The sequence below is a fragment of the Fusarium poae genome, chromosome 4 (genome assembly GCF_019609905.1).
Source record: "Fusarium poae strain DAOMC 252244 chromosome 4, whole genome shotgun sequence".
NCBI lineage: Eukaryota > Fungi > Ascomycota > Sordariomycetes > Hypocreales > Nectriaceae > Fusarium > Fusarium poae.
Window position 1 is genome coordinate 5,205,466 of NC_058402.1, and position 12,549 is coordinate 5,218,014.

The 12,549-nt window shown below is 46.3% G+C and overlaps 6 protein-coding genes across 6 annotated transcripts; 3 read left to right on the forward strand and 3 right to left on the reverse strand.

Moving 5' to 3' along the window:
• Window positions 1-1,269: 1,269 nt before the first annotated feature.
• Window positions 1,270-1,831, forward strand: FPOAC1_011773 (uncharacterized protein; the record flags this gene model as incomplete). Its single annotated transcript, XM_044856140.1, has 5 exons — window positions 1,270-1,292; window positions 1,376-1,508; window positions 1,563-1,641; window positions 1,702-1,743; window positions 1,803-1,831. The coding sequence occupies 5 exons, from the start codon at window positions 1,270-1,272 to the stop codon at window positions 1,829-1,831; spliced, it is 306 nt and encodes a 101-aa protein (XP_044703453.1).
• Window positions 1,832-2,367: 536 nt separating this feature from the next.
• On the reverse strand, window positions 2,368-2,903 carry HTA1 (histone H2A; the record flags this gene model as incomplete). Its single annotated transcript, XM_044856141.1, has 3 exons — window positions 2,368-2,423; window positions 2,473-2,765; window positions 2,848-2,903. 3 exons carry the CDS (start codon window positions 2,901-2,903, stop codon window positions 2,368-2,370), a joined length of 405 nt encoding a protein of 134 aa, XP_044703454.1.
• A 2,058-nt stretch (window positions 2,904-4,961) lies between these two features.
• Window positions 4,962-5,496, forward strand: HTB1 (histone H2B; the record flags this gene model as incomplete). Its single annotated transcript, XM_044856142.1, has 3 exons — window positions 4,962-5,127; window positions 5,194-5,265; window positions 5,318-5,496. The coding sequence occupies 3 exons, from the start codon at window positions 4,962-4,964 to the stop codon at window positions 5,494-5,496; spliced, it is 417 nt and encodes a 138-aa protein (XP_044703455.1).
• A 334-nt stretch (window positions 5,497-5,830) lies between these two features.
• Window positions 5,831-7,931, reverse strand: FPOAC1_011776 (uncharacterized protein; the record flags this gene model as incomplete). Its single annotated transcript, XM_044856143.1, has 3 exons — window positions 5,831-6,278; window positions 6,334-7,711; window positions 7,781-7,931. The coding sequence occupies 3 exons, from the start codon at window positions 7,929-7,931 to the stop codon at window positions 5,831-5,833; spliced, it is 1,977 nt and encodes a 658-aa protein (XP_044703456.1).
• Window positions 7,932-9,062: 1,131 nt separating this feature from the next.
• ATG4 (Cysteine protease atg4) lies at window positions 9,063-10,578 on the forward strand (the record flags this gene model as incomplete). The annotated part of the gene is made up of 4 exons (XM_044856144.1): window positions 9,063-9,639; window positions 9,690-9,858; window positions 9,914-10,156; window positions 10,191-10,578. 4 exons carry the CDS (start codon window positions 9,063-9,065, stop codon window positions 10,576-10,578), a joined length of 1,377 nt encoding a protein of 458 aa, XP_044703457.1.
• Window positions 10,579-10,817: 239 nt separating this feature from the next.
• Window positions 10,818-12,521, reverse strand: FPOAC1_011778 (uncharacterized protein; the record flags this gene model as incomplete). Its single annotated transcript, XM_044856145.1, has 3 exons — window positions 10,818-10,934; window positions 10,985-12,359; window positions 12,412-12,521. 3 exons carry the CDS (start codon window positions 12,519-12,521, stop codon window positions 10,818-10,820), a joined length of 1,602 nt encoding a protein of 533 aa, XP_044703458.1.
• Between the last annotated feature and the right edge of the window lie 28 nt (window positions 12,522-12,549).

Here is a 12,549-nt window from a genome sequence, read left to right on the forward strand (position 1 = left end):
AAAATAATAGCTTAATAGCTAGGTAATATATATAGTATTTTTAATATACTTATAGCTAGATTATTAAAGCCTTATATATAATTTTAATTTAATTCTAAAGTCTATATACTTTTATAATAAAGAGATTAAAATATATCTCTATAAAATAATTATTATTAATTAAAAATAATATAATATTAACTATATTTAATTATAAAATTTTATAATTTTTTAGCCTTTTTATTTTTTAAGGGAATTTATAGTAAATTTAATAAAAAATATAATAATTTAATATAATATATTATTATATTAAAAATAAAATTAATTTTATAAAAAGTAAACTATTTTTTAAAATATAATAAATTAATATATATTATAGTTTATAGAATTAAAGATTTTTATTTAAATTATTAAAAATAAATATAAATATTCTAAATAATAAGAAACTCTATTTAAATTAAAGTCTATAAATAAAGAAATTTATATATATAGTTAAGAGTTTAATATAAACTATATTTTAAACTAAGGGAACTAATATATATAATAATAAGTATTTATATATTAATTAGTTTAAATAATTAAAAAGGTAAGTAATAGTTATAATTAAAGCCTTTAAGTTATAACTAGAAACTATATTAATTATAGCTTAAGACTATAAGTATATAACTATAAAGAGTAAAGGCAGTAAATAGGGTTAATAGTAATTAAGTAATAAAAAAGTTAAATTTATAAAATTAAAGTTAATATTAATAAAGCTTAAAGCTAAAGGCTTAATATAAATTATCTAGCTATATAATCTTCTAATTTTACTTTATAAGATTCTATTAATATATTATTAACTAGTTTATTAACTAAGATAATATAATTATAGTAATTTAAATAATATTTTTAATAGAAGAGTTAAATATTAATACCTCCTTTAATATAGAAAAATACTCTAATATACAGGTATATATATTAGCCAATTAAGAGTCCCCTAGCTAGATTCTATATTGCGCTAATATTTAAGACCCCTGCGGGCTATAGCAATGTTAATATGTGCGAATAGTAACGCTCTATAAAAAAGGACCTCTCGGTAGAACATCGGACTTAGGCAATAAGGCATTCAAGTTTTGCCATCATTACCCATTCGTACATCTTAACCCTTATCAAGACAGCCTACAGCATAACGAAATATACGAACGAACCCCTAGCTGTACATTATCCTACGAAAGCCAGCCGATTGCTTGACAGTCAAGGAGCCTGTCTCGACTAGAGTCAGTTACGCGTGCTCTCACTCCCTCATAAGTCATGTCGACGCGACGGGCTACCTTGTCAGTAATCACCCCTTCCGTAACCGTCGGCTCGACCATTGCTATCATACTGAGCAACATTTGTTAACTGCGATAAAATTCAGGTCTCTGTACCGTCGGTCGCTGAAGCTGGCGCTGGATTGGGCTGTTCATCGACATCTGTGGCGTGGCCAGGCTCTTTATATTCGCTCACTATTCGAGGCCAATCGCAATGTCTCCGATCCGAGGCATCAAAGGGTTGGCTTATCTTGATACAATGGAAAATTTTACAAGAGCTGACTCATTGCGCAGGCTCTCTTGACTGAGACAGAGAAGCTGCTAGAGAGTTGGAAACACCCGGACCCTTACACTCCCCCGACAGCTCCTGGAGGTGAGTTCTAGCAGCTAGCATTCGCAATCAACCTCGAGCCATCGCTAACATAATGTGCAGGTTCGAAGTTTGAACGAAACCTCCCATCGCCTGTTCTCGACCGTGAGTATATGCCCAGCATATCCCAACCGCATGCACACTCGAAACTGATACGTCAACAGCTCCTCCACACCCTGTAAACCGACACTAAAACTGAGGCTGGATTATTTGTGTTAGACAAGGAGGGATATGTAGATGGAGGATATGGATCTTCCCAATGAAAGAATTGTAGTATAAATCGACCGACATTTGGTCAATCACGTCACAGTCGATGGGAAATCAGAAACGTATGTTTAATTAATAATGTTCTAGGATCAGTGACGTAAAATATCATTCACTCAGCCTCCCCATCTTCGTGCCTTTTGTCCATTGTCTGCCAACCCTAGATCAGACTCAGCGGGAGACAACATTTATTATTGGGAAGAAAGCAACTTCTCAATTTCACCTAGCGGGTAGCCCAGCACTGACATTCGTTCAATATACGAAAACAAAGATCACATAAGAGCATTGAATTGTTCTTAGAAGTATTCTTATTCATGACCATAGCCGTGGGGGATTATTGTACAACCCTAACGCGCAAATAAACTGATGAAAAGCAACCGTGTAAACCCTTAAACCGTGACCCCTTTGTCATGACAACCGAAGCAACCTGCCATCGCATGGAAAAACAGAACCAAAAGGACCCAATTACAGCTCCATGCTGGAGGTCTTGCCGGTCTTGCCAGTCTTCTTAGGCAAAAGGTCTTGAGAGTGTTAGTAACAGAACAATGTAGAGCAAAATATGCGACTTACTTTGGTGAATGTTGGGGAGAACACCACCCTGGGCAATGGTGACGTGACCCAAAAGCTTGTTCAACTCCTCATCGTTGCGGATGGCGAGCTGAAGATGACGGGGAATAATACGGGTCTTCTTGTTGTCGCGGGCAGCGTTACCAGCCAACTCGAGGATTTCGGCAGCGAGGTACTCAAGGACGGCAGCGAGGTAGACGGGAGCACCGGCACCGACACGCTGAGCGTAGTTGCCCTTTCGGAGAAGACGGTGGACACGACCGACAGGGAATGCGAGACCAGCCTTGGAGGAACGTCTGGAGAAAATTGTTAGCATTCAAGATCAAACAGACGATGACGCGTCTGGATAGGCGCGTCAAATAAGAGATCAAGACTTACGATTGCGCGTTCTTGGAACCAGAGGCCTTGCCGCCAGACTTGCCGCCGCCAGTCATTTTGAAAGAGTTGTGATTTGGGGGGGTTGGTTTAAAAAGGGAGTTTTTGCGAGTCTGAAAGACTGTGAGATGGAAGAGAGTGTCGAAAGGTTGGTTGTGATGACAATTGGTGGATGAGAAGTGGAAGAGATAACTGCTGGCGGGGGATGTAGAGGTTAAGTACTTTTCGCGCGTCAGAGCTCTGATCCCAGATCACTCGCAGCTAGCAACGCGATTGTGCGCTAACCGGATACAGCAAAATTGAGCTACCAAGCTGTGCATTAAAAAATAAAATCGACCCCCCCTGGCGCGCTTGCATCGTTAATGGGCCCCTCTCCACAGCAAAGTAATAAAACCAAGGGGACCTCTTTGCTCGCGCGCTCGTGCAGTTCTCAAATCACTTGCGCGTTATTGTGGTCTTGTTTTTCGCCTGCCTGCAACCACAAGCTTTTTCGCACTGGATTTTCATTCTTCTTCCTATTCTTTTCTTTTCCCCCCAGATGATAAAAAATATCTGATCAGAGCGATTTGATGATTGGAGAGTTACGCAACCCAGATCAGTACTCTTTTCAGGTAGTTTTAGTCTCCCAGGTTTGTGCTCTTTGAGTACGTCCATGTCAACTCGTTCGATCTGGTTCAGTTGCTTAGTTGTTGCTTGGTCGGCAATTCTGGCGTGGAGTTCTTGAACTGTTTCATACAACGAGTCTATTTGAAGTTGGATGTCCAAACCTGGTCTGGACTTTGATCCCATTTTGAACCTGTTCAGTGCGGAAATCCCTCACATTTTCGAAGTTTGAATCGATTTTAGATGCATTAAGGAATATTTAGGTCCTTTTTCTTAATCAAACTTGGTCTATATCTGTCACTTGATGGTAGATACACCTAACACTTTTTTCTAAATTTAGTATTTTCAAGATAAATGAACTCCAAATTGGCTTCTTGGACCCCAGATTAAGGTGACGTGACGTATATAGCATGTACAGATGGTCCACAAATTCAATTCCCCGGGTTTTGGATATCAGATCTCGTCGAGATCCGTCTTAAAGACGGACGTCGCGGACCCAACAGCCCTACAGGTCTCGGTCTCCGGGACTCCTGCGGCTGGAGAATGTGGAGAGAATGAACGGAACGGGAGCCTTTGGGCGTGGCGGCTCTGGGTGCCTATTGGTGATGTGTCGCCGCAGTGATGGGTTGCAGCCCGAAGTCTTCAATACGGAGCGGACGCGTCGATGAGGTGCGCGGATACGTAGGGCAGGGATAGAGAACCGAACATGTACGGAGGGTCCAAAGGTGCTACATGTCATCTATGGATAGAACCTCCCAGTTCAAGGCTTGATGCGTCAGAGTTGAAAAATCACGGTCATGATGGGAAACTTGGACGACGTCTACGAAAACAAGTCATTATACATCTAACCAACATCTTGCAACACATTAACATATCTCTATCTCTCTCTCTCTCTCTCTATCTATATAAGTGAAGTGTATATGTAAAAGGAAAGAACTGAAATCACATAGAAAGAATGACCCGTGCTGGGACGCGAGCACTGAGGAAATGTGCAGGTGTGAGTGATAGCGATGAAAGACTAAGTGAAGTCGCGATGGATGGTAGTTTGCTTGACGCGAAAATCAAATGCTTGCTTCCTTGCATGCATCAAAAGATGACGGAAAGGATATGTAGGTACCTAGGTATGTATGTTAGGGCCACTCTTTTGAAGCTTGCAGAGGGCAAGTGGCCAATTAAAAAAAAGGACCATCATCCATTTTTTATTTCACCAGCAGCAACAGAAAAGAGGGGCTGGCATGTCCCTCCCCAGCAGCCCAGCCTAGATCACCTCCACCAGCCGCTAAGTGCAAGCACGCGTGCGCACGCCCCCCAGGCAATCAGTAACCCGCTAACTGCGACACGCGCCCAGCTACAAAAACCCAACCCACCCCCGATCCTCTTGTTTCGCCATCAACTTCCATCTCACAACAGCATCCTCTCGCCTTCCAGCAACTTAACCAACGCACGAGTTCTTACTCAACCGAACCAATCAATCACATCACTTTTTTTCCACCAACCCTCTCAAATCTTTCGAAATGGCTCCCAAGGCTGCTGACAAGAAGCCCGCCGCCTCCAAGGCTCCTGCTACTGCCTCCAAGGCTCCTGAGAAGAAGGATGCCGGCAAGAAGACTGCTGCTTCTGGTGACAAGAAGAAGCGCTCCAAGACTCGCAAGGAGACTTACTCTTCTTACATCTACAAGGGTGAGTTTCAATCCGATTTCTATCGCGTGTCGCAACAGAACGCGTCAAGCTAACTTGCAATCCTAGTCCTCAAGCAGGTCCACCCCGATACTGGTATCTCCAACCGCGCCATGTCCATTCTGAACTCGTTCGTCAACGGTATGTCTTTTTACCTTTCAACTTCGCCTGGCTGTTCTAACTGTTGGTTCAGACATCTTCGAGCGTGTCGCTTCTGAGGCTTCCAAGCTTGCCGCCTACAACAAGAAGTCCACCATCTCTTCCCGAGAGATTCAGACCTCTGTCCGCCTCATCCTCCCCGGTGAGCTTGCCAAGCACGCCGTCTCCGAGGGTACCAAGGCTGTTACCAAGTACTCTTCCTCGACGAAATAGGTGGTTTGATAGCTTGATTTGTTTTGGGCATTTGGTTTTTCACGCGTGGCATCAGGGTGTCATGAATCTGAGGTTTCACGGGGATCCAGCCCTGTTTTTAGGGGCCTCATAATGCGTTACGGATGGTTTTGTTTTTTTTATCCTGGGGGCAATGTCTTCACACACGGGCAACGGGGTTCGCGGTTGTACAATAAACATCGAGAATAGGGTCTCGATCAAATGAATTCGTGCACATTAGCTTTCTTTCCCCTTCATCCTATTGTGTATCCGATTCCTTCATCTAAATCCACAATGTATTGCGATCCTAGCGAATCAGTTACTCTGAATCATACATCTAACCCAGGCCGGCCTTTGATCGCTTCATCGTCTGCGTAACAGGCTGCATGATTCCTTTGTTGTCCGACGCGCCTAATGCCGTTCCCATACTCCATCCCATCTTTTCCAACATGGCTCTTCCACGATTCTCAATGCCCAGTTCAGGCGCCGAACCGCCAACGACCTCGCCATCTTGGTATGTAGCAGCTGCGACAGAAGCACCGCCACGAACAGGAGGCAGTCTTTTGCCTTTCTTGCCCTTGTCAAGCCGAGGGAGATATTTCCGATTCACACGATTAAAAGCGTGGTTAAATGTTACTTCGATATAGGGAAGCGTACGTCCTGTTCGATAGAGTGTAGGCCGTCGTTGATCACCTTTCCCTATCGACTTGGACTTGATTTTGAACTTATTCGCCAGCTCGTGTATTATTTTGCGGGCATGGTTATCCATTGGGGGCAAGATAAGCCTAGAAGTGTGTGAGTCAAACATGCCACTTTCAATCATAGGGGAAGGGATCTTACTGTTCATCGCCACTGATCATAAATGTCCGCATCTCTTCTCCAACTTGTTCCATATTCATTCCATCTGGGTATTTGATGCGTAGATCATCAGGTTTCGTTTTCTTTCCCAGCATGCCAAGTGCGCGCATCTCCTCTCTCTGTCTCTTGCGCTCCGACTTCTTAAGTCTGTCATTCTTCCAGTTCGTCCGGAGTGTTGCTTCCAATTCGGAATCGGATAGATTGAAGTTAATCTGAGCTCTTGCCCCTTTGCCCTTACGGGGGCGTAGGCTTGGTCGCTCCCAATCCATTAAGTCGAAGTCATCGACAACCATTTGCCGCTGCTTTGGCTTCTTGGTGGGCTCTTCACCATCGGAGTCTGAATCACTGAGAGAGTCTCCGAAATTGACATCTTCCATCCCCAGGTCGTAGCCTAGCCCGTGGCCAGCAATCAACTGGGCCAGCGTCTCGTCGTCGATCTCGCTTGCGGGGTAATCTTCGTTGTTGGCTTTGGATTCGTGCTCCAGGTCTTCGCCTGATTGATCTCCGTCTGTGGTGTACGCATGTGTGGCGGTAGCTTGCTGCTGACAGCTGGCGTTAGACAGCCCACTGGCATCAGAATCCATTCCACCCTGTCCATGTTCTTTCAAATACTCATCCACATCGCTATTTTCTTTCAAGTTTGCAATGTAGTCTGCAAGAATAGCATCCTCTTCTGCCTTCGCGCGGTCGATCTCTTTGCGCTTGTCACGCTGCTTCTGCTTCTTTTCCCTATTCGTCGATTTACTATTTCGCACTCGTTCTGTGGGTAACTCGGGCACTGGGGATGGCCCTGATCGTACAGGCTTGTCGGTGATAGCTTGTTCGACGACACGAATTTCTGTTTGCATCTGCACCATGTCGATATTAGACATGTGTTCAGGCTTTCTCGGGGCGCCTCGGCCCTTGAAAAGTATGACCTCGTCACTAGAGGTGCTGCTTCTTGAAAAAGGTCGTTCAGGTACCTGAACCGTCAGTTTATCCTGGTTATCTTGTGCCTGGTCTCCTTTCAGATCGAAGAAGAAACACGGCGCATCCGGCGTGTCACCTTTCACTGCGGTCCTTTCTTGGATGTCTTGGATGGCTTCCTCAAGGTCATCCGGTCCTATGATTTCATCCTCGTCACTTTCATTGAGATCCTCTTGGTCCATGTATGGTTCATCGTCCTCCTGTGCTTCTTCGTTTATCGTCATTACTCCCGGCTCTTCGTTCGCTCCGTCCATAATCTCGTCGAGCAACTTCAGTGGTTCACTAGGGCCGGCGCTTACAAACGTTACTGGCCGTGACCGCAGGCTAGAGTTTCCCCATGCAGAGTGGTCATGTTGTGAGGTCTGGCGGGCTTCGTCGGCGAGTGTAAATCCAACTGGAACGTGTTAACTCTGGGTGACCGTAGATTTTACGCTGCTTGCTCCAACATCTCAGTAGCTCTTACCAGATTCATCTTGAATGAAATTGACATGTGATGATGTTGAAAAATAACTCCCACGGACACGAAATGATCCTCTTCCCCCACGACCTCCTCGTCCGCCTCTGGCGTTCCTTACGCCCCGGGGCGCGGGAGCTGCCTTCTTGTTTCTGGTCATGGTTATGTTAGGAGTAGGCAGTCTTCATGGCGTGCGTTCGTGTCAATAGGGCGAACGGGTGGTTGATATAGGGGCAGGTTGAGCGCCCTAAAATTTGGGCTCCTTGGTGGAAAGTGTCGTAGTACAGAAATTTGTTGATGGCAAACAAACGAGTCACCCCGCCGTAGACTTTCGTCTGTCGATTGGCTCGGAAGAGATTAGGCGGCGTTCCGGATTCTATCGATAGGTAAGTGTCATGGAAGTCTGGGATCCAACGTCGTATGGAGTGGCGTTTCATGTTAGGCGGGTCTGGTGCTTGAGACGGGCGGGCAGGGGTCATGGAACAAGCAGGTACGGTACGGTACGGTACGTACTCCGAACAACCATGACTTCTATTTTGTGGTATAGGGTGGGAGGGCTTCTAGGCAAATACTCGAAATTTAAGAGTTATATTGGTTCGAATTTACTTGATAGACATATCTCAGGCTTTTGTATATGCACATTTGTTACAAGTGTGATTTTTAGTGGCTCTCTGAGCTCTGGTACTGCATACGTTACTGTTTATTGTTTTTATGCTGTTTTCTTTCCAAGCTCAACTAAACATGTCAGTGAAATTGAGTAGCCTTTCTCCAGTTATACCAGTCATAACAATCCGCCCTAGCAACGGCGATATACTATATAAACACGCCTTCATACGCGTAAGTACTTCCAAAAAGCACAATAACACCACGAGCAAACGATTTTTATACCTGGTGACTGTTTACACTCGAGCTCAGCTCTTCATCTCATACCGAGATTCTGACATTGAGGCGTGTCGCAAATGGCCCGTGCACGCACTTCGTCGCGTGCGTAAGAGCCCCACTATAGTTGCAAAATCCACCTTAGACGCTCACCTACCAGGTAGTCGCCCTCCACCAACTCCGGATAGGAGTCACAAGCTGCTGCTCCCCGCTGCCCACCGGCCCCAGCTGACTCTCCACTGGGCTGCTGCTAGAGCAGGACCCCGTTGCCCATCTGCGTTGCCTGCTACCTTCAACAACATGGAAGTTGTCCTGCCTACCTACCTACTAGGTTTTTGACAAGAACAGTGTCATTCTGCATTTCAACGCAGATATAGTTTGTCCGCAATTACACATATTATATTACATCGGAATGCAAAGGGTCATGGCCAACGTTGACCTAGCACCTTATCGGCGAATTGTGCAAATATTCTGGGACCCGGAGCCCACCAACGATGTCGTTCACGATCAACCAGTCTGGTGTTTGGGACGCTCATATCGGCTCAACGGCAAGAAGAATACCAAGGCCGATGACCACCATCCACAGACACCTCCATCGGTACTGAAGGTTGAAGCAGAAATCCAAGAAGCTCACGACACAGTTCAACCGCCAAACCGACCAACAAATGCCCCCGACACACCTCCGGACTCCATATCGAGCAGCTTCTCTTCATCACTGGCATATGAAGCCCCGGTGGACGACGGGGGATGGCCAACTGGGTTCATAAGCGATTTTGAATCCAAGATATGGATGACGTACCGATCCGAGTTCGAGCCCATTGCCCGATCCACCAATCCACAAGCTACATCCGCATTTTCATTGTCCATGAGACTCAAGAGTCAACTCGGCGACCAAAGTCCGTTTTCTTCGGATAGTGGATGGGGATGTATGATTCGCTCAGGACAAAGTTTGCTCGCAAACGCCATAGCCATGGTCCGCCTAGGCAGAGGTAAGTCCCAGTATTCATGACAGTTTCGTCACGCTTCTAACATCTACTAGATTGGCGTCGGGGAGAATCAGCAGAAGAAGAATGTCGCCTACTTAAAGACTTCGCAGATGACCCTAGAGCTCCCTACTCGATCCATAGCTTCGTTCGACACGGCGCCAGTGCCTGTGGCAAATACCCTGGCGAGTGGTTTGGGCCATCAGCGACAGCCCGTTGTATACGGTACGTGAACACATATGCGTCAAGACTGTCAAAGTTCCTCTGACACGTATTATAGAGCACTGACAAACTCCCATGAGTCCTCAATCAGAGTATACTCAACTGGTGACGGACCCGATGTGTACGAGGACGAATTTATGAAAATTGCGAAGCCGCCAGGCGAAGACTTCCATCCCACGCTTGTGTTAGTAGGAACTCGGCTAGGAATCGACAAAATTACACCCGTGTATTGGGAAGCTCTTATCGCAGCTTTGCAGATGCCGCAATCTGTAGGAATTGCAGGGCAAGTACTATCAACACAGTACCAGCGTCTTCAACGTACTGACCATATGCAGTGGTCGTCCCTCATCATCCCATTACTTTATAGGCGCGCAAGGATCCTTCCTTTTTTACCTTGATCCTCATCATACAAGACCAGCCCTTCCATATCACGAAGACCCCGCCGAATACACCAGTGAGGAAATCGCATCATGTCATACCTCTCGGCTGCGCCGTATCCATGTCCGTGAGATGGATCCCAGCATGCTGATCGGTTTCTTGATCCAAAACGAGGCTGATTGGCAAGAACTGAAGCGAAATGTCAAGCATGTGCAAGGCAAATCAATCATTCATATAACAGACCGGAAAGCAGTCCTCGGAGGCTCAAGCGAGGGCCGACAAAGCGCGATTGATGAAGTTGAAACGTTGAGCGATGATGATACGGATACCATTCATGAAGCATAGGTTTGGGGTCAGGGGCCCGGCGTTTTGGTACAGTTTCCCGGGGTAGGTGGGCATGGGTATTATTTGAGATAGACGATGAAATTGAGCTGAACGGATTTCCTTGCGACATCTCGTTTTGCCATTGACACGTGGAGCTGGCCTGGCTTGGCACGGCCAGCAGTGTATTAAGATGATGATGTTGCAGTCGCATATGTGCGGTAGGTGATAACGTGGCATGTAACCTACCCACATGAATGTGTTTATCGCTTCTTCTTCCCGCTGCTCCCCGTCGCTGGTTTTAGTGCGGCGTGTCCCTCGTCACGGATATGCGCGAACAGCTTTGTTCTGGATGTGAACGACTCCCCACAATATCCACACTTCATGTTTCTCAGTATACAACAATTAAGTCGCAGCGAAATCAACGTACTGAATTTTCCTGCTGTGTTTGTGCAGCTGCAGCCTTCTTGGCACGCTTTGCTTTCGCCTTTCCAACTTTTTTGCTTTGTGCAGGCTCGTCGACAGATAGCTTATGCACAGATGCAGACAGTTCATCTTCATTGGTCGTGTTGTCATCGGGTTTGTATTTGCTGGTGTTCGTTATTCTCGTTTCGACAACGTCTCTTGGTGCATAATCAGTGTCATCCGAAGCATCCACGGAATGTGCAATTATCTCCTCCTGCGATTCGTTGTTGAAAGAAGTCACATCTTGTTCAATGGGAATTGTGCCACCCGAGCACTCCTCCTCCATCTCCCTGTACTTTCCGGACGTTGTATCTTCTTCCTGATCGTCCTGGTTGGCGGTCTCCTGACTTGGAGGTGATACATCGTCAAGCTGCAACTCAGTACCTTCGCGCTTCATCTGTCGCCGTAATTGCTGAACTGCCTTGGTGTGTTTCTTGCTCTTCTCGTGTGCCTCAAGCTGTTTCTCGCTCTTAAAAGTCTTGTTGCACACGACACATTCCAAAATTTCGACCTCGGACTCCTCCTCAGACTCCGAGAAACCACCCTCCGCTCCATTATCGTCAGATCTGGCCTGCGCCCATTTAGGGATCTCAAAGGTAGACATGCGCTCTTGGTTCGCTGCGCGCGACCGAGCAGCCTGAGCAGCAGCAGCGTTGCGCAACGAAGCTTGGCGCTCGTCATGAGTCTGAGAGTTTGGTAGGTATCTAGGGTCTCTTTTGCGCACAAAGCCCACCAAGAAGTTGACAGCATCGTTGAATTCTCGTATAGCGTCATCGCGCATCTTCTTGTTCTCCTTTTCCATCAAACGGCGTACGCGGCGATCAGGGGCATCAGAAAGACGGTACTTGTCTTTCCAACCGAATGACTTGACTGTTGAGAAACCAGCCCATGCGTTGTAGAAAGGCTTGACCACATCCTCGTAGTCATCGTCGGAGGAACCAAAAGTCGGGTAGTCTCGTACGTTGAGATTGTCGTTGTCTGCAGCAACCTCTTCCTCCAATGCCAAATGTTCAAACGTTTCTCTACAAATCCCATAGAAGCCCGTTGGTTCATCATCAAAAGATACAGCAGCGTTGAACTTGCGTATCAAGCCCATAATCTCCTCGGCCGATGTAAGTCGCACATTTCGGAAGGTAGTGGGGTTCCCGCCGTCCTCGTCGGCATCTCTTCCGCTGAGGATGGCGTCTCGGTGTGAGTCGTACCATGCTCTCTCCTGAGGGTCAGACAGGATCTCATAGGCGGTTTGGACTTCGGCAAAGCGGCGTGTGGCATTTTCAACATCGTTGTAGTTGCGATCAGGATGAAGCTCGAGAGCTTTTCGACGGTAAGCGCGCTTAATTCTGTATGATAGTTGTTAGTGAGAAGACAGAAACTGCCATTTGGGAGAGCCACTCTTCATCTGTTGCTGAACGCTCAACGTTTAGCAGTTCGTAGTAACATGTCTTTGCAACAGGAGTAGAACCCTCAGCATTTGAGTTCTCGGAAGATTGTTGGGCACCCATGGCTACTTGGTAAGCAACGCGGGGCCTT